The sequence below is a fragment of the Heptranchias perlo genome, chromosome 2, assembly GCF_035084215.1.
Source record: "Heptranchias perlo isolate sHepPer1 chromosome 2, sHepPer1.hap1, whole genome shotgun sequence".
Classification (NCBI taxonomy): Eukaryota; Metazoa; Chordata; class Chondrichthyes; order Hexanchiformes; family Hexanchidae; genus Heptranchias; species Heptranchias perlo.
Window position 1 is genome coordinate 92,122,345 of NC_090326.1, and position 25,007 is coordinate 92,147,351.

The window sequence follows — 25,007 nt, forward strand, 5'->3', positions numbered from 1 at the left end:
AAGGAAGATGGTAGTGGTTGTTGGTGGCCAATCATCTCAGCCCCAGGACATTGCTGCAGGAGTTCCTCAAGGCAGTGTCCTAGGCCCAACCATCTTCAGCTGCTTCATCAAGGATCTTCCCTCCATCATAAGGTCAGAAATGGGGATGTCCGCTGATGATGAAGCAGTCCGAGCCCACATGCAGCAAGACCAGGACAACATCCAGGCTTGGGCTGATAAGTGACAAGTAACATTCGCGCCTGATAAGTGCCAGGCAATGACCATCTCCAACAGGAGAGTGAGTCTAACCACCTCCCCTTGACATTCAATGGCATTACCATCACCGAATCCCCCAGCATCAACATCCTGGGGGTCACCATTGACCAGAAACTTAACTGGACCAGCCATATAAATACTGTGGCTACACGAGCAGGTCAGAGGCTGGGTATTCTGCGGCGAGTGACTCACCTCCTGACTCCCCAAAGCCTTTCCACCATCTACAAGGCACAAGTCAGGAGTGTGATGGAATACTCTCCACTTGCATGGATAAGTGCAGCTCTAACAACACTCAAGAAGCTCGACACCATCCAGGACAAAGCAGCCCGCTTGATTGGCACCCCATCCACCACCCTAAACATTCACTCCCTTCACCACCGGCGCACTGTGGCTGCAGTGTGTACCATCCACAGGATGCACTGCAGCAACTCGCCAAGGCTTCTTCGACAGCACCTCCTAAACCCGCGACCTCTACCACCTAGAAGGACAAGAGCAGCAGGTACATGGGAACAACACCACCTGCACGTTCCCCCTCCAAGTTGCACACCATCCCGACTTGGAAATATATCACCGTTCCTTCATCGTCGCTGGGTCAAAATCCTGGAACTCCCTTCCTAACAGTACTGTGGGAGAACCTTCACCACACGGACTGCAGCGGTTCAAGAAGGCGGCTCACCACCACCTTCTCAAGGGCAATTAGGGATGGGCAATAAATGCCGGCCTCGCCAGCGACGCCCACATCCCATGAACGAATAAAAAAAAACTTCAGGCAAGGAAGGGATATATGCACGGTTAAATTTGAATATCCAAAAATTGCTATCTGCCTTGCGCCGCTTGCCATTATCTTCGCGAAAATGGCATTTCACTGTCTGCCTCCCCATTGACATGCATTGAATGTCATGAAGTTGCTGTACTTTCACAGTAGATACAAACTGAACCCGCTGCAGATATTTAGGGCTAGTAATTGGTAGTGTTAGAACCCTTTTAACAATGTAATAATTGTTAATTACTGCCAATCAACCTCTCTGGCATTGTAAATTAACTATTACAAGTGTGGAGTCTCATTCTTTCAGGATTTGAATTTTTCGGGGAGATTTTAAAAATGTTAAATTTTAAACATTTTTTTCTTACTTTTCCTTTCTGTTTTTTTTTTCTTTCCCTCTCTTTGTATACCTGATTTAGCATTGAATTCACCCCTTTTAATTCACCGTCCTTCTTAGTCCTTCTGCTGTTTATTTCCCAAATCGTAAATCTCATTGGTTAAGGAGGTACCCTGTTGATTGCCCTCTTCACTCAGGTCCCAGATGCCCTGTTTCCCTCGCTGTGCCGTTAGCAGCTCGCACTTTCAGCAACTTACAGAGCAAAATTGTTTTGAGCTGAAGGGTGCAGGGGCAAGTCTAATTAACGGCAGATGCCGTTAGATGCACTGCTACAGCAAAGTCTGGCCCATTACGTTCATTCCTCAGAGAATAGTGTCAATATATGTTGTTCATGTTTCTACCCATTGATTCACTGCAGAAGAGGACATTGCCAATGCAAATCTCGTAATATCACTCCTTGAATGAGCAATTTGACTGACAGGAAGTTATTGCAAGATTTTTCAAGACAAAAGAAAGGCATTATGGGGAGCAGAAGTGTGACATTTTATTAAGTGTGATTTCTATTGTGTGTATATATGCAACACATTTGGCAAACATTACCATTTAGTGTTTTTTAAAGAAATTATGTAATATGTTTCCAACTGTATTGCATACATACAACTTTTGTAATCTGTATACATACATGTAAGGAATCTTACAACACCAGGTTATAGTCCAACAATTTTATTTTAAAATCACAAGCTTTTGGAGATTATCCCCTTCGTCAGGTGAGTGACGAAGGGGATAATCTCCGAAAGCTTGTGATTTTAAAATAAAATTGTTGGACTATAACCTGGTGTTGTAAGATTCCTTACATTTGTCCACCCCAGTCCATCACCGGCATCTCCACATCATGTATACATACAGTCCTGTTGTATGTATTTTATAATGTATTCTTTATATTTTGTTTTACTACTTGTATTTTTGAAAAATTGAAATCCGGAAAAAGGTTTATGAAATTGTCAGCTAAGAATGATCGTAAATCAATTAGCAGATCACCCGTGGTGTTGCTGTCGTCGGATATTTTGGGATATGGAGTACAGTTGTGATGTTTAGCTGGTCCCATTCCAGGTCAGGAGGTAGAGCACAGCCACATGGGGGACAGCGGGGAGCAGAGTACATCATTTTAGAGTTAAAACCTCTTGACTGGGAGCAAAATTACATACATATGAAACATGTAAAAAAGGATAGGAAAAAGCCATCTGGCTCATCCAGCCCACTTGATCTAGCCATGATGCAGCTGGGGTGTCCAGCCTTATGCAATAGTGGGCTGGTTCTATGTAGCACAACCATAGAGTGGACTGCATATGATTAAAACACTTTTGTTTTCAGGCAGAATCATGATTAAATTACCTTGTCCCATAGAACTGCTTTCTTTTCTACTAAAACGTTTGGAAATTTATTGAAGAAACATTAGGAAAATCCAGATGTCTGAAGCCACCATTGAAGTGTCCCCTTTGTCCATTGCACCCACTGCCAATGTGTCGACCTTATTCGCTGCTACCAACAGGTGCATCGTGAAGTGCACAAGGTGGAAGCTTCAGCTTCTTTAAACTCCCCATGGCTGGCTCATTCATTGGTCCGAATGCACCAATCAGAAAGCAACCTACTTTAATCCTCAAGGCCTGGGAAATTTGAACAGCACAGGCAACTTTTTTACCCAGAAGGTGGTAGGGGTCTGGAACTCACTGCCTGAGAGGGTGGTAGAGGCAGAAAGCCTTCAACTCATTTAAAAAGTACCTGGATGTGCACCTGAAGTGCCGTGACCTACAAGGCTACGGGCCATGTGCTAGAAAGTGGGATTAGACTGGGTGGCTCATTTTCGGCCGGCGCAGACACGATGGGCCGAATGGCCTCCTCCTGTGCGATAAATTTTCTATGATTCTATCCCATATCCTTTTTTAAGAGCCTTCTCAACTTGTCCTACCATTTTCAAAGATTTGTGTATGTGCACCCTCAGGTGTCTCTGTTCCTGCACCCCTTTAAAATTGTACCATTTAGTTTATATTGCCCCTTCTCATACTTCCTACCAAAATGTATCACTTCACACTTCTCTCCATTAAATTTCACCTGCCATGTGTCTGTCCATTTCACCAGTCTGTCTATGTCTTCCTGAAGTCTGTTACTATCCTCCACATTGTTTACTATATTTCTGAGTTTTGTGTCATCTGCAGACTTGGGAATACAGGGTATAATTTCAAAGTCCAGGTAATTAATCTATATGAATAAAAGCAGGTAATTAATCTATATCAATGACCCCTGGGGAACACCACTGTATACTTCCATCTAGTCTGAAAAACAACCGTTCACCACTACTCTCTGCTTTCTGTCCCTTAGCCAATTTTGTATCCACGCTGCCACTGTCCCTTTAATCCCTTGGGCTTTAATTTTGCTAACAAGTCCATTATGTGGTACTTTATCAAATGCCTTTTGAAAGTCCATATACACAACATTAACCGTACTACCCTCATCAACCCGCTCAGTTACTTCATCGAAGAACTCAATCAAGTTTGTCAAACACGATTTTCCTTTAATAAATCCGTGCTGACTTTCATTTATTAGCCCATGCTTTTCCAAGTGCCAAATAATTGTGTCTCTCTCTAGAAGTTCCTTAACACCGACGTTAGGCTGATTGGCCTATAATTGACGGGTTTATCCCTCTCCCCTTTTTTGAACACGGGTGTGACATTTGCAATCCTCAAGTCCTTCGGCACCATCCCCCTATCTAAGGAGGATTGTATGATTGTGTCCGGAGCCTCTGTAATTTCCACCATTGCTGGGTCAAAATCCTGGAACTCCCTACCTAACAGCACTGTGGACTGCAGCGGTTCAAGAAGGTGGCTCATCACCACCTTCTCAAGGGCAATTTGGGATGGGCAATAAATGCAGGCCTTGCCAGTGACGCCCACACCCCATGAACAAATAAAAAAAAACCACAAATGCAAGGAGAAATGGAAATCCACCAGACTGGGAGAGCTATAAAAAGCAATAAAGGATACAAAAAAAAGTAATAAGAGGTGCAAAAAGGGAGTATGAAAAAAAACTTGCAAGGGATATAAATCAAAGCTGACAGTACAAGTTGTTATAAATATATTAAGAGAAAGAAAGTGATAAGTAGGAATGGGGGCCCATTAAAGACAGATGCAGGCGAGATTATAATAAATAATAAGGAAATTGCAGACTTGTTAATACTTTGTATTTGTTTTCACTGTAGAGGATAAGGACAAAATACCAGCGGTACAAACAAACCTTACAATAAGTCAAGGGGAGGAATTTAAAGGATTTAATATAAATAAGAAAATGGTAATAGAAAAAGTAATGGGACAAGATAGACAAATCTCCAGAACCTGATGGTTTCTATCCTAGAGTCATAATTTTCCAAATTCAGAAATTGTGCCTTTGGATTGGAAAATTGCAAATGTCACTGCATTATTTAAGAAGGGAGGGAGGGAGAAAGCAGCAACCTATAGACCTGTCAGTTTAACTTCAGATGTGAGGAAGTAACTGGAATCTATCATCAGGGACAGAGTGAGCACTTGAACAAGCATGAGTTGATCAAAGAGAGTCCGCGTGGATTTGTGAAAAGTAGGCCATATCTGGCTATCCAGTTGAATTTTTTTGAGGTCACTAACATGATGGACAATGGAGTATCTTTGGATTTTGTCTGCAGATTTCCAGGAGGCATTTGATAAGGTTCTGCACAAGAGATTAGCAAAAATAAAATTACATGGAATTGGGACATGGGTTGCTAATTGGTTGGGAGCTAGGAGACAGAGAGTAGGGTTAAAGGGAATGTACTCTGATAGGCAGGATGTGACACATGGTGATTTGTACTGGGGCCTCAGCTTTTCACCATATATATTAATGACTCGGATGAAGGAATAGAGAGTTGAATATCCAAATTTGCAGATGATACTAAATTAGGAGACAGTAAGTTGTGTAGATGGGAACAGGAAGTTACAAAGCAACGTAGACAGATTAAGTGAGTGGGCATAACTGTGGCAGATGGAATTCAATATTGGGAAGTATGAGGTCATCCACTTTGGATCCAAGAAAGACAAATCAAAATATTTTCTTAATGGTGAGGGACTGGGAACTGGAGGAGCAAAGGGATTTGGGTGTTCATGTACACAAATCACTACAACCTAGTGCATAGGTACAACTAATGGAATGTTGGCCTTTATGTCAAGAGGACTGGAATACAAAGAGGAGGAAGATATGCTTCAGTTGTACAGAGCCTTGATCAGACCCCATCTGGAGTACTGTGTTCAGTTTTGGGCACCCCATCTCATGAAGGATATATTGGTCTTGGGCTGGGGGTTACAGCGCAGATTCACCAGAATGGTACCAGCGCTTAAAGGGTTAAATTATGAGAACTGGTTGCATAAAGGAATCAAAACCTGGCTTGAGGTTAGAAGGTTGAGGGGAATCTAATTGAGGTGTTTAAAATGATAATAGGATTCGATAGGGTAGATGTAGAGATGCTATTTCCTCTGGTGGGATAATCCAAAATAAGAAGGCACAATCTTAAAATTAAAGTTAGGCCATTCAGGAGTGCAATCAGGAAGCACATTTTCAAACAAAGGGTAATGGAAATCTGGAATTCTTATCCAAAAAGCTGTGGATGCTGGATCAATTGAAATTTTCAAGATCAATAGATTTTTATCAGGTAAGGATATTAAGGGATATGGATCAAAGGCGGGTAAGTAGAGTTGAGGTGCAGATCAGCCATGATCTAATTGAATGGTGGAACAGGCTCGAGGGACTGAATCCGTTCCTATGTTCCTATGTAACCTGGTACCAGAAGCAATTAGGTGTGCCCAGGCAAGACACCCTTATCACTTCAGGGAGACACTGCAGCATCTGATGAGTGTTTCCATTCACAGTACAGCTTAGATAAGGAACCAAAAGGAACAAGACTGAACTATCAATTTCACTGTGTGGCACTTTTCATCACTGTTTTAACACTCAGCGCTAGCACATCATCGACTGGATCCATTTTAATTGATCAGTTTAGGAGTTTTCATTAGTGAGATTATGGTTAAGTGGGCAATTTCTCTCATGTACAGATAAAAGGTAAACAGCTGTTTTATGTTTAATCCATATAAGTAATGGAAATAGTTCGATAACAGTCACTCATGGTGGATGATGAAGGGCTAAATGATTCGTAACTGTATGAATTCAAATACCCACAATGTACATCAATATTGTTGTACGTTTTTCCACTGAAACTACACAGTGAGAGTATAATGCCTGCATTACAGTTATGATATGAATGCTAAATTCTGCATATTTGAAAGAATTTTTTTTTTTTTAAGTTAAGGATTTGTAAATATCCTGAAAACTGTATGCTACAATTTAAAATGTTGATCCAGATTCTCCTAGCCCCTTTTCCTACTCAATGCTACCTGACTTAGACCTCCACCCCGTCAGACTGGGCTCCACCCCTCAAGGTGTCAGATCCTGTCCCCCGCCCCCCCCCACCAAAAGCTCCTAGATCCTGGTGCTCCAGAATTTTCTCTTCATCTCCGATGCTTCATAACATTAGAGCTTTGTTTTAGGACTTAACTGTCGAATAAATTTATTGCAGAAGTGAATAAATGAGGGTCAAATAACACATACATTAACAGCAAAAATTATACTGTGTAGCTCCTAAAAGAAAAATAACAAAAATTCACAGTCTTTATAATAAATTACTATTCTTTTGAATTAACATTTGCAGGTGATTTTCTGTCACCCGCTTTGTGCTAACACTCAAGACAAATTTATATTCCTTTGTCCACCGTTAAAATAGCAGATAAAGGAATGTCAAATATGTTAAGAATTCATACGCTAATATTACAAACGGTGATTTCTAGGCTATAATGTTTAGAACCTAAAAACTCTGTGCAAATATTATGTCAATACCGTGATGATTTGTTCCTTTCAAACTACATATGAAAGAGTGCAATTATACTGCCATTTTAGTGTTGATACAAGTGGCTTCAGGTGCACATTAACACTAAAAGTGGCAGCATAACTTCAATGTCAGGTCCTGATCTTAGTTCCAAGGGCATGAAAGCCAAGCAGTAGGAGACCCATTCTGGGGACTGTCTCACACAAATTTGAATTCAAAATTCTTTGCAGCACGCCTCTAATCCAAAACAAAGCTGTTTATAAAATGCCCATGCTGTTTTTAGTGTAGGGGAGCAATAAAATGGATGGCTTCCATTTCCCGCTCTGTCCCTGCCAATCTGATCACAATGTAGATTCACATGACCCACATTTTCAATTATGAGTGCAACAAATTATTTAAATCTACTTAAGCTTTGTTGTAAAACTCCATTATGCTTGGAAGCATCGAAATCACTTTGACTGACTATTCAAGGCATCTGTTTCTTTATTCCAATGGCACATCCTATCCACCTCCATCCAGTAGTTCATTAGCAGTAAGCATATGATATTTGTCACAAAACAACCATAGAGCGCGCCCATCAGCTCAACAGACTGATCGGGACCTTCGATCCAGACCTTAAAAACATCCTGCATGCTCTCATCCCACGTACTCCCCGCGTGGGAGACTTCTACTGCCTCCCAAAGATACACAAAGCCAACACACCCGGACGTCCTATCGTATCAGGCAACGGAACCCTGTGTGAAAACCTCTCTGGATACATCGAGGGCATCCTGGGGCCCGTCGTGCAGGAGGCCCCCGGCTTCTGTCGCGACACTACAGACTTTCTACAGAAGCTCGGTGCCCGCGGACCTGTTGAGCCGGGAACACTTCTCACCACGATGGACGTCTCGGCACTATACACCAGTATCCCCCACGATGACGGCATCGCTGCGACAGCATCAATACTCAACATCAACAACAGCCAATCTCCAGACGCCATCCTACAACTCATCCGCTTCATCCTGGATCACAATGTCTTCACCTTCAATAACCAGTTCTTTACCCAAACACACGGAACAGCCATGGGGACCAAATTCGCACCCCAATACGCCAACATTTTCATGCACAAGTTCGAGCAGGACTTCTTCACTGCACAGGACCTCCAACCAACACTGTGCACCAGATACATCGACGACATTTTCTTTCTATGGACCCACGGTGAGGAATCACTAAAGAGACTACACGATAACATCAACAAGTTCCATCCCACCATCAAGCTCACTATGGACTACTCCTCAGAATCAGTTTCTTTCTTGGACACACGAATCTCCATCAAAGACGGGCACCTCAGCACCTCACTCTACCGCAAGCCCACGGACAACCTCACGATGCTCCTATTTGCCTTCATTTAGTACCTTCTCAAACTGACACCATCAGGATGGGGGGGTGCAATATATGTATTCAGCACTACATCTGAGGAGGAGGCACATCACCATCCATGCCAGGCACGGCGTGCAGTTCTAAGAGTTGCAGCTCCACGAGACAGAGGTGTGCCACAGGGATCTGCAGAAAAGCAGAGAAGGGAACAATGGAGGGCCCGACATCGCAGGAGGCACTACCCTCGCGAAAGAGTTTGCAGGCAGAGGCTGAGCTTCCTGGACCTTATTGTAGAACAGTGCCTACACAGGCTCAGAGTGAATTGCCAGGTGGTGGCAGACATCTGCAGGCTCCTCCATGCAGAGCTGCTCCCGACTGGGCTTGTTGGCCATGCATTGCCCGTCACAGTTAAAGTCACCACTGACCTCAACATCTTTGCCTCCGGATCCTTCCACGGCACCACCAGTGACATCACTAGGATCTCTCTGTCGTCCACTCATAAGTGTATATGACAGGTGACGGATGGCTTGTTTGCCAGGGCATCTGACTATGTCAACTTCCCCATCGACGACATCAGCCAGACTAAGAGGGCGGTGGGTTTCCACTCTTTTGCTGGCTTCCCACTGGTGCAGGGTGCAATTGATTGCACACACGTAGCAATCCACATGAGCCAGGATGTTCATCAACTGAAAGGGATATCACTCCATCAAATCGCAGCTGGTTTGTGACCACCGGAAGAAATTTCTGTAGGTGTGTGCCAAATTTCCCAGGCAGCTGCCATGATTCCCTCATTCTGTGTGAATCCAACATCTCGGCCCTCTTCCACGCATAAGACACACTTAAGGAATGGCTCCTAGGAGACAAGGGATACCCCCTACAGACGTGGCTCATGACATCTGTGAGGAAACCCACTTGCGAGGCACAGCAGCAGTACAACGACAGTCACAGCACCACCAGGTCTGTCATTGAGAAGGCATAGGAATGCTGATGATGCGCTTCTGGTGCCTGGAGTGATCTGGGGGAGATCTTCAGTACTCACCGGCGAGTGTGTGTAGAAAAATAAACGTGTGTTCCGTCCTGCATAACATCACTTGGAGGAAGCACTGATGGTAGCAAGCGCACAGAATGTACTCTGGGTGGGGGACTTCAATGTCCATCACCAAGAGTGGCTCGGTAGCGCCACCACTGACCGAGCTGGCTGAGTCCTAAAGGACATAGCTGCCAGACTGGGCCTGCGGCAGGTGGTGAGCGAACCAACACGAGGGAAAAACTTACTTGAATTCGTCCTCACCAATCTACCTGTCGCAAATGCATCTGTCCATTACGGTATTGGTAGGAGTGACCACCGCACAGTTCTCGTGGAGACAAAGTCCCGTCTTTGCACTGAGGGCACCATCCAACGTGTTGTGTGGCAATATCACCGTGCTAAATGGGATAGATTCAGAACAGATCTAGCAGCTCAAAACTGGACGTCCATGAGGTGCTGTGCGCCATCAGCTGCAGCAGAATTGTATTCCAGCACAATCTGTAACCTCATGGCCCGGCATATTCCTCACTCTACCATTACCAACAAGCCAGGGGATCAACCCTGGTTCAATAAGGAATGTAGAAGAGCATGCCAGGAGCAGCACCAGGCGTACCTAAAAATGAGGTGCCAACCTGGTGAAGCTACAACTCAGGACTACATGCATGCTAAACAGCGGAAGCTACATGCTATAGACAGAGCTAATTGATTCCACAACCAACGGATCAGATCAAAGCTCTGCAGTCCTGCCACATCCAGTCGTGAATGGTGGTTGACAATTAAACAACTAACAGGAGGAGGAGGCTCTGTAAACATCCCCATCCTCAATGATGGCGGAGTCCAGCACGTGAGTGCAAAAGACAAAGCTGAAGTGTTTGCAACCATCTTCAGCCAGAAGTGCCAAGTGGATAATCCATCTCGGCCGCCTCCCAATATCCCCACCATCACTGAAGCCAGTCTTCAGCCAATTCGATTCACTCCACGTGATTTCAAGAAACGGCTGAGTGCACTGGATACAGCAAAGGCTACGGGCCCCGACAACATCCCAGCTGTAGTGCTAAAGACTTGTGCTCCAGAACTAGCTACGCCTCTCGCCAAACTGTTCCAGTACAGCTACAACACTGGCATCTACCCAACAATGTGGAAAATTGCCCAGGTATGTCCTGTCCACAAAAAGCAGGATAAATACAATCCGGCCAATTACCGCCCCATCAGTCTGCTCTCAATCATCAGCAAAGTGATGGAAGGTGTCGTCGACAGTGCTATCAAGTGGCACTTACTCACCAATAACCTGCTCACCGATGCTCAGTTTGGGTTCCGCCAGGACCACTCGGCTCCAGACCTCATTACAGCCTTGGACAAAAGAGCTAAATTCCCGAGGTGAGGTGAGAGTGACTGCCCTTGACATCAAGGCAGCATTTGACCGAGTGTGGCACCAAGGAGCCCTAGTAAAATTGAAGTCAATGGGAATCAGCGGGCAAACTCTTCAGTGGCTGGAGTCATACCTAGCACAAAGGAAGATGGTAGTGGTTGTTGGAGGCTAATCATCTCAGCCCCAGGTCATTGCTGCAGGAGTTCCTCAGGGCAGTGTCCTTGGCCCAACCATCTTCAGCTGCTTCATCAATGACCTTCAAGAAGCTCGAATGACCTTCCCTCCCCAAAAGGTCAAAAATGGGGATGTTCACTGATGATTGCACAGTGTTCCGTTCCATTCGCAACCCCTCAGATAATGAAGCAGTCTGAGCCTGAATGCAGCAAGACCTGGAGAACATCCAGGCTTGGGCTGATAAGTGGCAAGTAACATTCGCGCCAGACAAGTGCCGGGCAATGACCATCTCCAACAAGAGAGAGTCTAACCACCTCCCCTTGACATTCAATGGCATTACCATCGCCGAATCCCCCACCATCAACACCCTGGGGGTCACCATTGACCAGAAACTTAACTGGACCAGCCACATAAATACTGTGGCTACAAGAGCAGGTCAGAGGCTGGGTATTCTGCGGTGAGTGACTCACCTCCTGACTCACCCAAGTCTTTCCACCATCTACAAGGCACAAGTCAGGAGTGTGATGGAATACTCTCCACTTGCCTGGATGAATGCAGCTCCAACAACACTCAAGAAGCTCGACACCATCCAGGACAAAGCAGCCCGCTTGATTGGCAACCCATCCACCACCCTAAATTCACCATTCACCAGCACAGATACTCCAACCTCGGTGGGTCCTCATAGTCAATTAGTTGGGTTGGCACCTGGTGAGTCACCACACACAAGTGAGCACGAGCAGACACTGGAGTCCGTGTTGGTGGGTGCACTCCTCTCCATGCTCTGCTCAGCTGGACGCAGGTGCTGAACCCCAGGGGCCATCCTTTAAAAGGAGAATGATCGAGGGACAGCAGCACATTTGCGAGGTCCTGGAACAGGTGCCACACACACACTCCACAATAGTGCAGAGGATGGAGGAGTCCAACTCCTGCATTAGTGGAATGGTGACACAGGTACGGGAGGAAGTGTCTGAGATAGTGTCGCCGGTAACTGTGGAAACGTCTGCGATGGAGAGAAGGCTAGTCTCCATTGAGCTTAATGCACGGCTCACAAATGAGTTCATTCAGGCCCTGACAATGATCGTTCAGACTCAGGGTGAACAACATTCTGCCGCCTTTAACAGGCAGACAGAAACTTTACAACTGGGCTTCCAAGGCATCACACATGTCCTCCAAACTGTTCTCCTGCAGGGTGGTAGGAGTGATGTGAGCCTGGCCCAGGAGAGGGATGATGGCGAAAGGGGACATGGAAGTGGGGACACCACTCAAAGCAGTCCCCCGACGCACCCGTTGCCCCCCTCTCAACCAGTACCCACAATGCTGCCTCCTCTCCAGGTGGTCAAGTCAGCTTCTGCACGGGTGCAGGTGGAGCAGTCTTTGGAGGGGCCCTCACAGGCTCCAAAACCCAGTGGGTGTGGGCTGAAAGCATCTAAGCAGTGCGGGCATGGGCATGGACATGAGCATCCTGCCACTACCTCTGCTGCAGCCACAGGGGATGCACCACGTAGAAGCGGTAGGAAGAGATAGGCTAAGGATTTGTGATCACGAAGAGTATGTACAAGGGTGTCTGACAGATGGTCATGTTTTTCATTTATATTTGGTTTCTGTTAAAGTCATATTAAATGTTACCATTCTCACCATTACTGCCACGTCTTGCCCATTCTTAACTGCCTTTTGTGATAGTGCCCTTTCATGTGCTTCACCATGAACGGCGACACTTGATGCCACCCAGTGGGTCACTTTACAGTGGGTGTATGTGTAGTTGCAGGACTGTTTTGTGCGGGGGGCGGGGGGAGGGGGCTGGTGTTGGCACTGCTCTTTCCAGGTGATCTGAGGACTGGACTCTTCACGCTTTCTGATCTTATGAGAACCGTTCATATATGAGTGACTCTCTGGCCTCACGAGCAGCCAGGTGAGCCACTGCTCTGCCCATGGGTTCGTTCTCCTCCTCCTCCTCCTCCTGCTCCTCCTCAATATGGATGGCAAATGTGGATGGTGGCTGAGGGCATTGGGCCTCCTCAACCGGTACCCCTTTTCTGTAGTGCCATGTTGTGCAGGACACAACACACTACTATATTGTGACCCATTCTCGCTGGTGTGTATTGAAGTGCTCCGCCAGAATGATCGAGGCACCGAAACTGCATCTTCAGCAACCCTATCACATGTGCAATGACCGACTTGGTGGCGTTGTAGCTGTCGTTGTATCGACGCTGTTGCTCGCTGATGGGGTTCCTCAGAGGTGTTATGAGCCACGTGTGCAGGGAGCATCCCTTGACCCCGAGGAGCCAGCCCTTAAGGGTGTTCGGTGCGTTGAAGAGGCCCGGGATGTTGGATTCCCTCAGAATGAAGGAATTGTGGCAGCTGCCAGGGAATCTGGTGTAAAACGTGAAGGAATCTTTTGTGGTGGTCACAAACGAGCTGAGTGTTGATGGAGTGATATCCCTTCGTGTTGATGAACAGTCCTGGCTCATGCGGAGGTGCTCATTTTGCAACATGCATGCAATCGATTGTACCCTGTACCTGTGGGAAACCAGCCACAGTGTGGAATCCCACTGCCCCCTCCGTTTGGCTGAGGTCGATCATGGGGAAGTTGATGTAATGTGAGGCTCTGCGAAAGAAACCATCGGTGACCTGCCTTATGCACTTGTGTGCAGACAACTGAGAGACCCCGGTGATGTCACCGGTGGCACCCTGGAATGATCCGGAGGCGAAGAAGTTGAGGGCAGTGGTCATTTAACTGCAACGTGTAATGAGATGCCACCAGGTGCAGCTCGGCATGAAGAAGGCTGCAGATGTCTGCGACCACCGGACGACTAACTCTCAGCCTCCGTAGCAGTGCTCCTCAGAGAAGTCCAGAAAGCTGAGCCTCGATCTGTGGACCCTCTGACGGGGGTCGTGCCTCCTGCCATGTCGCTCCCTCTATTGTTTCCCTCTGTGCTCTTGTGCAGGTGCCTGTGGCGCAGCACTGTGTTGTGGAGCTCCAAGTGGCGGAAGTGCCTGGCGAGGATGGGGATGTTCCTCGTCCTCGGATGTACTGGTGAATGCAGCCTTCGCGTCCCCCCCCCCCACCCATCCTGGTGGTGTCAGTTTGAGGGGGTCTGAAAAGTCGGTAAATATGTGTAAACAGAACAATTCTGAGTGGAAACCAAGAATTTTCAGTCTAAACTTAAAGATCTCCCAGCCAATAGTTTGTCTGAGAGAACTGATTGCCCTGCTGCAATAACTCACCTTTTATCCCCATCTGTCAAACAGGCATTTAAATGTCCAAATGGCTGCCGGCTGAAACACGATTCGTTCCCCATGGCGTGTTTCACAGAGCACGGGAAACATGCTGAGGCAGCGTTGAAATCGCTTGCCTTCACTCTTAATTAGATTCATGTACATTTCAAGTACTTGAATTGCTAGTTTAAATATCTTCCCGCTGACTTTAATTGCCGGTGGGACTTCAGGGTTCGGGAGCGGCGCGCACCCAGGTGTGTTGGAGCCGGGATTTCTGCCCGCTCCTGGAAATCACGATTTTCTTCGCCTCCCCACCCCCAATGCACCCGCAGTTCCATTTTAAAATCGAGCCCTCTGTGTGGAACTTTGTAAAGCCCTGTGCCACTTGCCAGGCCTTACACACAGAGGGCAGCATATCGGAAAATTCCACCTGCACTTCCCGTGATTTTCCATCCATCAATGTGACTGGGGATTTGTGAATTAAAAACACTGCTTTGTGAATTAAAATATCTGTTACAATCAAAGGGAGATGATAGATTGGCCCCTCCCTTGGGCAGTTGGTTTTCAGATGAACTGACTGATCATTGCAACAAAATATAGCGAAAGGAGCTGGAATATTTTTATGCATTGAAGCTGGTTTTTAACTTCTTAAGTACAGTGACAAAATTTAAGAAAGTAATATTAAGCTAAATATTAGACAAAAACATCATTTTTATCACAATGGGTTTAAAAATACGTTTGTCGGTAAGCTAATTCAGTGATCGGATTAAAGAAAATCTTGGTGATCTGCTTTATTAACCCAAAAATTATAGCCCATTTCAAACTGGAAATTAGAATGTAATTGCCTGGAATTTCTGTAGGGGTTCTCTGGCATAAGATCAATGGAATGCCCAGAGAAATGACATAAATGGTTTAAAGCAGGTGTTTACGCTGTTTCTCTAAGGTTCCTGCTGATCGTCTGCTAAAGTTACAGTGGGAGATTGAGAAACCCATGGAAATTCTCCCCCAATGGCACTGCTGCAGGAGTAGCATTAATAATTAAAGTATGACAACATGGCTTTTTTGTAACTTGTTCAATTGCTTTATTATACAGAAACCATACCAAAGTGAATGTGACCTTCCAGCAGACTCCTTCGCCTAATTTTTTCTTCGGAATTGACATAGAGAGAAGATTGTCAGAATTGGGTTGGTTCCTCTATCCAACATTTAATTTTGTTGTCTGGCAAGCTGAATGGTAAGGAACCATTAAATATTTAACAAATCTCCTTTTCATCCTATTGTTTGGAAACCTCAAAAGAACTCTTAGAAAGTTTTAAAAATAACAATTTTAAAAGTCATTTTTGTGGCTTAACTTTACATTTTTATTCCCTATTTAAATTTGCTTCCAAACAAATCTGCCTTTCAACTTCAGGCAGGCTAGGAAATGGGACGATCAGAAAAATGTGATATTCTAATAAAATTTAGAATAACTTTTCAAATTATTAAAATCACACACTAATTCACAGTACTTCCACTTAGTGCCTGATCTGATCCTTGTCAAATGAGAAGGTACTGTGCAGACATTAATAAAGTGAGTACCGAGTAGGTCCAGGGATAAATCAGAGAATAGACTTACACAAGGGCACTTCTTAGCACCTCCAGCTACCAGCTTGAGGAGGCTGGCAGCAACCTGCAATAAGCCTTTCACCTACCCTCTCAGCTGCAGAATTTTACACGGTTTTCTGACCATTTATTTTAATGGCTACTGGCAATGTGGACTCAGAAAATCAATTCCATTAAGCCAGGCGGACAAAGGAAAAGGCATTAAAATTCCAGGGGAAATGGGGTGAAACTTACTCAAAAATAGAGATTACAATAGAACAATACATAAATTTAACCTAAATTGAAGAAGCTTTTAATTAAAATTTTAAGTGAGATAACAAAAGGACAAAGACACCTTTCTAGATATTAAGGAATACATTTGTCATGTTTTTTTCCCTTAGAGGTGGCACTCTGTGGTTAAATATTTTTTTTGTCCTTGAATATTGCACTGTGCATAATCCCTGAAGGCAGATAGGCAACCTGCTACCAGAGCACTGCAGAATCCAACTGTAAAACTTGTTAAGAGGAAATACGGGAGTGGTTTGGTGAGATTATTAGCAAAAATAAAAGTGCATAAAATTGGAGATAACCTTGTGACATAGGTGGTAATTGGTTGGGAGGTAGGGGACAGAGAGAAGGGACAAAGGGAATGTGACAAGTGGTTTTCCCCAGGGATTTGTACTGGGTCCTCAGCTTTTCACCATCTATATCAATGACTTGGATGAAGGAATAGAGAGCTGTATATCCAAGTTTTCAGATGACACTAAGCTAGGAGGAACAGTAAGTTGTGTAGATGGGAGCAGAATGTTGAAAAGGGACATAGACAGATTAAGTGCGTGGGCAAAACTCTGGAGTTCAATGTGGGGAAGTGTGAGGGCATCATTTTGGATCCAAAAATACCAAATTCAAATATTTTCTTAATGGTGAGGGACTAGCAATTGTGGAGGAACAAAGGGATGTGGGTGTCCATGTACACAAATCACTAAAAGCTAGTGCACAGGTTCAAAAGTAATCAAAAAGACTAATGGAATATTGATCTTTGTCAAGGGGATTGGAATACAAAGGGAAGGCAGTGATGCTTCAGTTGTACAAAGCCATGGTCAGAACCCATCTGGAGTACTGCATTCGGTTTTGGGCACCGCACCTCATGAAGGATATATTGACCTTAGAGGGGGTATAGCGCAGATTCACCAGAATGATACCGGGGCTTAAAAGGTTGAATTATGAGGGCAGGTTGCATAAACTTGGCTTGTATTTCCTTGAGTTTGGAAGGTTGAGGGGTGATCTAAATGAGTTGTTTAAAATAATAAAGGGTTTCGATAGGTTAGATACAGAGAAACTATTTCCTCTAGTAGGGAAATCCAGAACAAGGGGGCACTATCTTAAAATTAGGGCTAGGCCATTCAGGAGTGAAATCAGGAACCATTTTTTCACACAAAGGGTAATGGAAAACTGGAACTCTCTTTCCCCCCCCCCCCCCCCAAAAGTTTTTGAATGCTGGGTTAATTGAAATTTTCAGGACTGAGATCAATAGATTTTTATTAGATAAGGGTATTAAGGGATATGGATCAGAGACGGGTAAATGGAGTTGAGGTACAGGCCAGCTATAGAATCATAGAATCATATAAGTTTACAACATGGATACAGGCCCTTCGGCCCAACATGTCCATGTCGCCCAGTTTATACCACTAAGCTAGTCCCAATTGCCTGCAGTTGGCCCATATCCCTCTATACCCATCTTACCCATGTAACTGTCCAAATGCTTTTTAAAAGACAAAATTGTACCCGCCTCTACTACTGCCTCTGGCAGCTCGTTCCAGACACTCACCACCCTTTGAGTGAAAAAATTGCCCCTCTGGACCCTTTTGTATCTCTCCCCTCTCACCTTAAATCTATGCCCCCTCGTTATAGACTCCCCTACCTTTGGGAAAAGATTTTGACTATCTACCTTATCTATGCCCCTCATTATTTTATAGACATCTATAAGATCACCCCTAAACCTCCTACTCTCCAGGGAAAAAAGTCTCAGTCTATCCAACCTCTCCCTATAAGTCAAACCATCAAGTCTCAGTAGCATCCTAGTAAATCTTTTCTGCACTCTTTCTAGTTTAATAATATCCTTTCTATAATAGGGTGACCAGAACTGTACACAGTATTCCAAGTGTGGCCGTACTAATGTCTTGTACAACTTTAACAAGACATCCCAACTCCTGTATTCAATGTTCTGACCAATGAAACCAAGCATGCTGAATGCCTTCTTCACCACCCTATCCACCTGTGACTCCACTTTCAAGGAGCTATGAACCTGTACTCCTAGATCTCTTTGTTCTATAACTCTCCCCAACGCCCTACCATTAACGGAGTAGGTCCTGGCCCATGATTGAATGCCCTACTCCTGTTCCTATGTCCAATCCTGCACCTCCTGTTGCCACAAGGAAAATAAAAGAAAAAGCAAAAATACTTACCTGTTTGGGTTTTTTCTGGCCCTGGATCCTCTTCCCACTATCTTCACATGGTGGGAAAGTCACAATGGTTTCCTGCTCAGGCCACCAGTAAAAATTGCAATCGTGGCCCAATAACGTTATCGTTACAGGGCACCCTGTATATTTAGAGATATACAGGGTGCCCTGTTGGCTTCAGGCGGATGTCTTTGCCGCCTGCACAAAAAAAAGGTTAAAATTCCAGACAGCGTAAACAAAGCGGGACGTCAGTGGGTAAGTCACCCAGCTGATTTTAACTGCCCGCCCCATTTTCACCGGGTGGGTAGGTTAAAATTGCCTCTCGAGGTCTCTGGATGTGGGAGGGAAAAAGAAGCAGATATTCTTCTCTCTTGCTTTCCCTATGGTAAATCATGATTAAAGTATATTCCCCAAACAGCACATATGCTTTACAGTTAAATGGGTACAGAAATTCTTTGATCACTTGCATGGTTTTCATCGACATTGGAAATCCCAAATGTAATTAATTTATGTGAATTAGTTGCCTATGGGTAGATCTTTATTGGAGTCCCACGAAATATGGGCATCCTCATGGCTATCTATTTTCTGGAAGTGTGTTTTCTGTTTTTCAGTAACATATATGTATGTACCAAGAATTTCCATAACTTATTACAGGAGGTATGTAAATTTTAACAGTATAAAATAGAATATGTAAAAACTTGATAACCATCATGCCAACTGAATTTAGTAATTGTTTGCTTTTTCCACAAGGTTTAATTACATGAAAAATTTGGATGCAAAACTTCAGAGGCCTGCTACCATAATAAATGTGTTCAATAACACCATAATGCATGGGGACAAGGGAGCTTTAGCAATTATTAACCTTCCAGAAGGTAATGTAATTCACATCTTCCACAGCCATTTTTTTATGATGCCAATTATAGCTTTTCTTTCACTGACTAAATATACCTCTAATTCCAAATATTATTCCCCATGCTGTTTCTAGTAATTCATTTAAGGAGTAATGTTCTGACTTTGCACTCCCAGTGGGGACATACTAGCTAATTAATTGCAGACTGCCCTTCCTATATAAATTCCAACTACCTGGAAAAAAAGTTCCCCTGTTTTCTGCAAGCACAGTTACATCGGGTTACATGGAATTACTTCAAAACTACAGCACAGAAACAGGCCATTCGGCCCAACTGGTCTATGCCGGCATTTATGCTCCACAGGAGCCTCCTCCCTCCCTACTTAATCTAACCCTATCAGAATATCCTTCTATTCCTTTCTCCCTCATGTGCTTATCTAGGTTCCCCTTAAATGCATCAGTGCTATTTGCCTCAACTACTCCTTGTGGTAGCCCGTTCCACATTCTTACCTCTCCTGAATTCTCTATTGGATTTATTAGCGACTCTTTTATATTTATGGCCTCTAGTTTTGGACTCCCCCACAAGTGGAAATATTTTCTCTACGTCTACCTTATCAAACCCTTTCATTATCTTAAAAACCTCTATCAGGTAACCCCCTCAGCCTTCTCTTTTCTAGTTGTTTCATGTACATATGATGAAACTAACCATCTATTGAAATCAGTTCTTTTCTTGTTCCTGGATAACAGTGAAAGCAAGCCAGATATCACCTTTGCACCCTTTGTCTTAAACCTGCCCACCAAACTTTTATATTTATCTACTTCTTCAGGCTTTCTCTCAGCGATATTGTTTGTTCCCACATGCAATACTATTGCTGGTTTAACTCTCCCTTCTCATTAGCTCATCAGTCTGTGTTTCCCACATTTCTCTTGCTGCAGTTTCTTCCCAAGCTGAAGAACAGCTCCTCCACTACTCTGAACTCAACTTCGATGCCTTCAGTACTTTAGTTACCAATTTGGGAACATGTCCTTTTATTTTTGATTATGTCACTGTGATCAAGTCTAACAAGAGCACTGTTGACAAAAAAAAGTACACAGAAATTAATTGCAAGGTCCAACCATATGAGACAAGGAAATAGTTTAATATAATAGTCATTTTGGGCATCCCCAATCATAACCAAGTGCAAGAATATTATCAAATAAATTATTTATTCATGTTATCTCATGCCTGTCATCAATTGACTTTAAAAAGATAGGTTTGTGTGGTCATTTCTGAAATAGCTATAGTCAATTGGATTGTCACTAATACTGTCATCTCGGAGCGATGGGCAGGCATACTAGGAATGCTTAATACATTCAGATTGAGTTGGAATTATAATGACAATGAATGCAAAGTGGAGATGGTTCATTCACTAATACCAGATCCATATTTTATCAGATCTGTAAATATTTTCTCACACTTACTGAGAGTTCACATTCCCATTATTTCTGCTTTCCACTGTCCTTCGCAGACAGTGATTGGAAGATGTTCCGTGGTCTTCTAGTTTATGGAAGATATAGGAAGATGTGATCATTTGTTTCTGTGCAGCATTTGGCACTTAGTCCTCAAGAGAATTGAGACAGGACCCCTCTCCCCTCAAACCATATTTACAATTGTGTGTATGGATATCTGTGATATATTAAAAATCTTACGTCTACGCAGTCTTCCTGCCTGCGAAACATTACTTTCTGTTGTCACGTTTTTGTCACACATTTGTGTCAACTTCTCGCATTATAAATTCCTATGTCCACATTTATAAATTGCCTCTCTAACTTGTTGTGCTGTAATTGCACCCTCCCACCAGTGGTGGTGCTGTATCACCTCAATTTTACACCTCCCAGCCCCTCAGCTGGTATTGCAGAGAATTAAAGGAAGAAAGAATTGCATTTCACAACCTCATGATGTCCCAAAGCGCTTTACAACCAATGAAGTACTTTTGAAGTGTAGTCACTGTTGTAATGTAGGACATAGAATGACAACACGGAAACACTGCATGTTGGTGCTTATCCTCTACACGTGCCCACCCTGTTACCATATCCCTTTATTCCCCTTCAATCACCTATATAACCTGTTCTTAAATGGTGACATGGTCTTTGCTTGAATCACTAACTCTGGCAGTGCATTCCACAGCCTCACAACCTTCTGTGTAAAAATAAACCTCTCTGTTCTAAATCTCTTACACTGACTCTTATATCTATTTCCCTTTGTTTTAGACCCCTCAGCCACTGGAAACAGTCTGTTTCTATCTACTCTATCCCATCCCTTCATATGTTTAAACACCTCAATCAAATCACTTTGTAATAGGAACATAGGAATATAGGAACAGGAGTAGACCATTCAGCTCCTCGTGCCTGCTCCGCCATTTGATAAGATCATGGCTGATCTGTGATCCAATTCCATATACCCGGCTTTGGCCCATATCCCTTAATACCTTTGGTTGCCAAAAAGCTATCTATCTCAGATTTAAATTTAGCAATCTCTTCTGCTCCAATGAAAACCTTCTCAATTTTTCAAGAATTCCTTTGTATTTGTATTGCCTCATACCAGGCAGCATCCAAGTGAATCTGTCGGGTTTTCAGTCCTGGATGAACCTCCAATTAAACTTTGGGAAGACAGAAGCCATCGGCTTCGGCCCCGCCACAAACTCTGTTCCTTGGGTGAATCACAGTACATCTTCCTTGCTTACAACAGCAGTGAGATGTAAATAACATTTTATTTGATGTGAATTAAAACTACACTAATCAATCAATTGTACTAGCATGTAAATTTGCAGCCATAATTTGAGATAATGCTACGTTGTTTGACTACTTCAAAAAAGCTGGATAAATAATCATTTAAGAATAGGATTGAGGATTATAAGAAAGACAGACAAAGATGATCAAATTTCTGCCGAGCACAGTTCTTGTGTGGCAGGGACCATGGGTGACTCACCTGTGAAGTACAGTTGGTCAGAGTTGAATACTGTGGGCTGTACAAATTAATACCCTGGAGTTTTGCTTGGTTAGCTTCAGATGGGCAAGGAGAAATTTCACAGAACTGTATTGTTTTCACAGGATGCTTGGTTACATCCTTCAGGAATTTAGATGCATAGGGTAGAATATATGATGGAGCAAATTGGGCATGGTTTGTGGAAGAAATGGACTTGGTGGGGTGATGACCTTTTCACATTTCATACTTTATGTGGCATGTTTCAAGAAGGACACTAAGCAAAGGTGAGCAATGGTTACATGGAAGAAGGGTGTCCCCTCGACAAAAATGGAATCGAGAAAGGATTTGTATGATTATCGAAAGTTTCCAGTTAATATGAAGCTGTAAGGATAATCAAGTACATGGATACTTATGAAAGGCATTTGACTGAATTGATACAAATTATTTTAATCTTGTGTAGATCATCAGTGATACTATATTTGGAATATTGGTAGTAATTTTGAGCATCCTGATTTTGAAAGGACATCAGTTTGTTGGAGAAGAGTGACATGGATGATTCTGACAGTTTGGGATCAACTCATTTTTGTTGGAACGCAGAATATTTGTAAGGGGAGAGGGTACGAGTCAGATCTTCAAAATGCTGAGAAGCGTAGGTAATGGAAATGAAAGCAAGCCATTTAACTTGGAGTGTGAAACTGGCTCAAAATTTACCTTGCCCCAAGTAAAACTAGAAATTAGAAAAATTCTCTGCAACGGAGGAGTGGATATGTACAGCAGTTTCCCAACAAAAGTAGTTAATGATGTGTCAATTATTGGCTTTCAAAGAAAAGCAAAGAAAATATGTACAACTTTCCATCAGGAAATTAAGTGGAGTAGAATCCATTATAGGGTCGGCTGTAATGTTTCCTTTCAAATGACTTTTAGTAGTATCTTTAAAAGTGAGAGGTCAAATTGATAAAACTGTAAAAAAAAATGGGATCCTAGGTTTTATTAATAGGAGTATTGGGGGGTAAGTTTCTGTGGGGTTCTCCTGATCGTACACCCTAACTTCATCCAGGTCGAACATTTAGGGGGTGATTTTAAACCCCAAGAACGGGTGGGTTGGGAGCGGGTGGGAGTTGAAAATAGTTGTTTTTTGGGTCGCGACCGCAACCCGGCTTTATTTCCGGGTTTAACGTCGACGGGTAAAAGTACAGGCTCCCCACTGGGAATGCAAAGTCTGAAAATTTTGCGGTTGCAACCCAAAAAAACAACTATTTTCAACTCCCACCCGCCCCCAACCCACCCTTGGGGTTTAAAATCACCCCCTTAGACTCTGCGCTCCAGGTCCAAGTATGAGGAAATACAAATACGAAGACTTAAAAAATTGGGTCTTTTTTCGTTAGAACAATGCAGATCATGGGGCGATATAATAGAAGTGTATAAAATTATGGAAGAATGGGAGAGGGTAGATAGAAGCAGACTGTTCCCAGTAGTTAAGGGATCAAGATTGAATTATCTTATTTAAACATGTAAGATTCTGAGGGGACTCGATAGGGTAGGTGCTGTGAGGATGTTACCCCTCATGGGGGAATCTAAAACTAGAGGGCATAGTCTCCGAATAAGGGGTCGCCCGTTTAAGACGGAAATGAGGAGGAATTTTTTCACCCAGAGGGTCGTGAATCTTTGGACTTCTTTACCCCAAAAAGCTGTGGAGGCTGAGTCATTGAATACGTTCAAGGCTGAGTTAGACAAATTTTTTGATCAGCAAGGGAGTCAAAGGATATGGGGAAAGGGCGGGAAAGTGGAGTTGAGGTAAAAATCAGATCAGCCACGATCTCATTAAATGACGGAGCAGGCTCGAGGGGCCGAATGGCCTACTCCTGCTCCTATCTCTTATGGCCTTATGGTCTAAGAATTAGAGGCCATAGATACAAGATTAATTGTATCTATTTAGAACAGAATTTCACTGCTTACTTTGTTTTCTCCATTATTTAAGGAGAAACATTTTTGGGAGAAATAATAGTTTTCATTCAGATCATTATATCGCTACTTAGCAAGGTGAAGAGTGTAATTAAAACTCAAATGGCTTTATAGACAGACACCACATTATACAGCAGCGAAATTGGTCTATGAGTAATGTCCATGGAGAATTTAATACTGACATTTAACCCTCTATTATAAAATATAAAGCCTGTCATTAGCAATTTGGCTAATTGGACATTGTGTTATTTGCTAGGTGTCACATAGTGGCAGCTTCCTGATGATTACCGCTTAGCGCATTAAGCCCCAAATTACGTTGCTTTATGTCCTCAACAGTATTAGTATTTGATCTAGAGGTTATTCTTAAATTAATAGTTTACATTTGGCTTACTGCCACTTAAGTTGTTAACTGGAATTGTTAAAGTTAACAACTCAGGTTGAGTTAAGCTGCCTAGAAGGTGCTACAGATAAATAACTCTTGCGTTAGGTGTTGTATCGAGAATTTTAAAAAACTTTGTATACCTCCAGGAATAGCAAAACATAGTGAGCAGTAGATTGATAGAGCTGGATTATCCTCAGTGCCGGTACCACTGGTGTTAACTCGGCATGATGGGCTTTGTGACTCTCCGCCCAACTGCTTTGCTGCTGATCCCAGCACATTTCCCAATGTCAGCCTAATTTGGATTTTTTTTAGTGAGCGCTTACTGGTGTTCTTGTCTGCACTTGTGAGTCCATTATGGGTAGGGCAGGAGAATCACTGC

General features: G+C 43.6%; 1 protein-coding gene across 1 annotated transcript in view; it reads left to right on the forward strand.

Moving 5' to 3' along the window:
* The window catches only part of si:dkey-256h2.1 (uncharacterized protein LOC337520 homolog), a 209,246-nt gene that overhangs the window by 63,262 nt on the left and 120,977 nt on the right, over positions 1-25,007 (forward strand). Inside the window, exons 5-6 of the mRNA XM_068004185.1 lie at positions 15,526-15,666; positions 19,223-19,344. Of these exons, the coding sequence (XP_067860286.1) occupies positions 15,526-15,666; positions 19,223-19,344 (263 nt within the window). The remainder of the gene's footprint in view (positions 1-15,525; positions 15,667-19,222; positions 19,345-25,007) is intronic.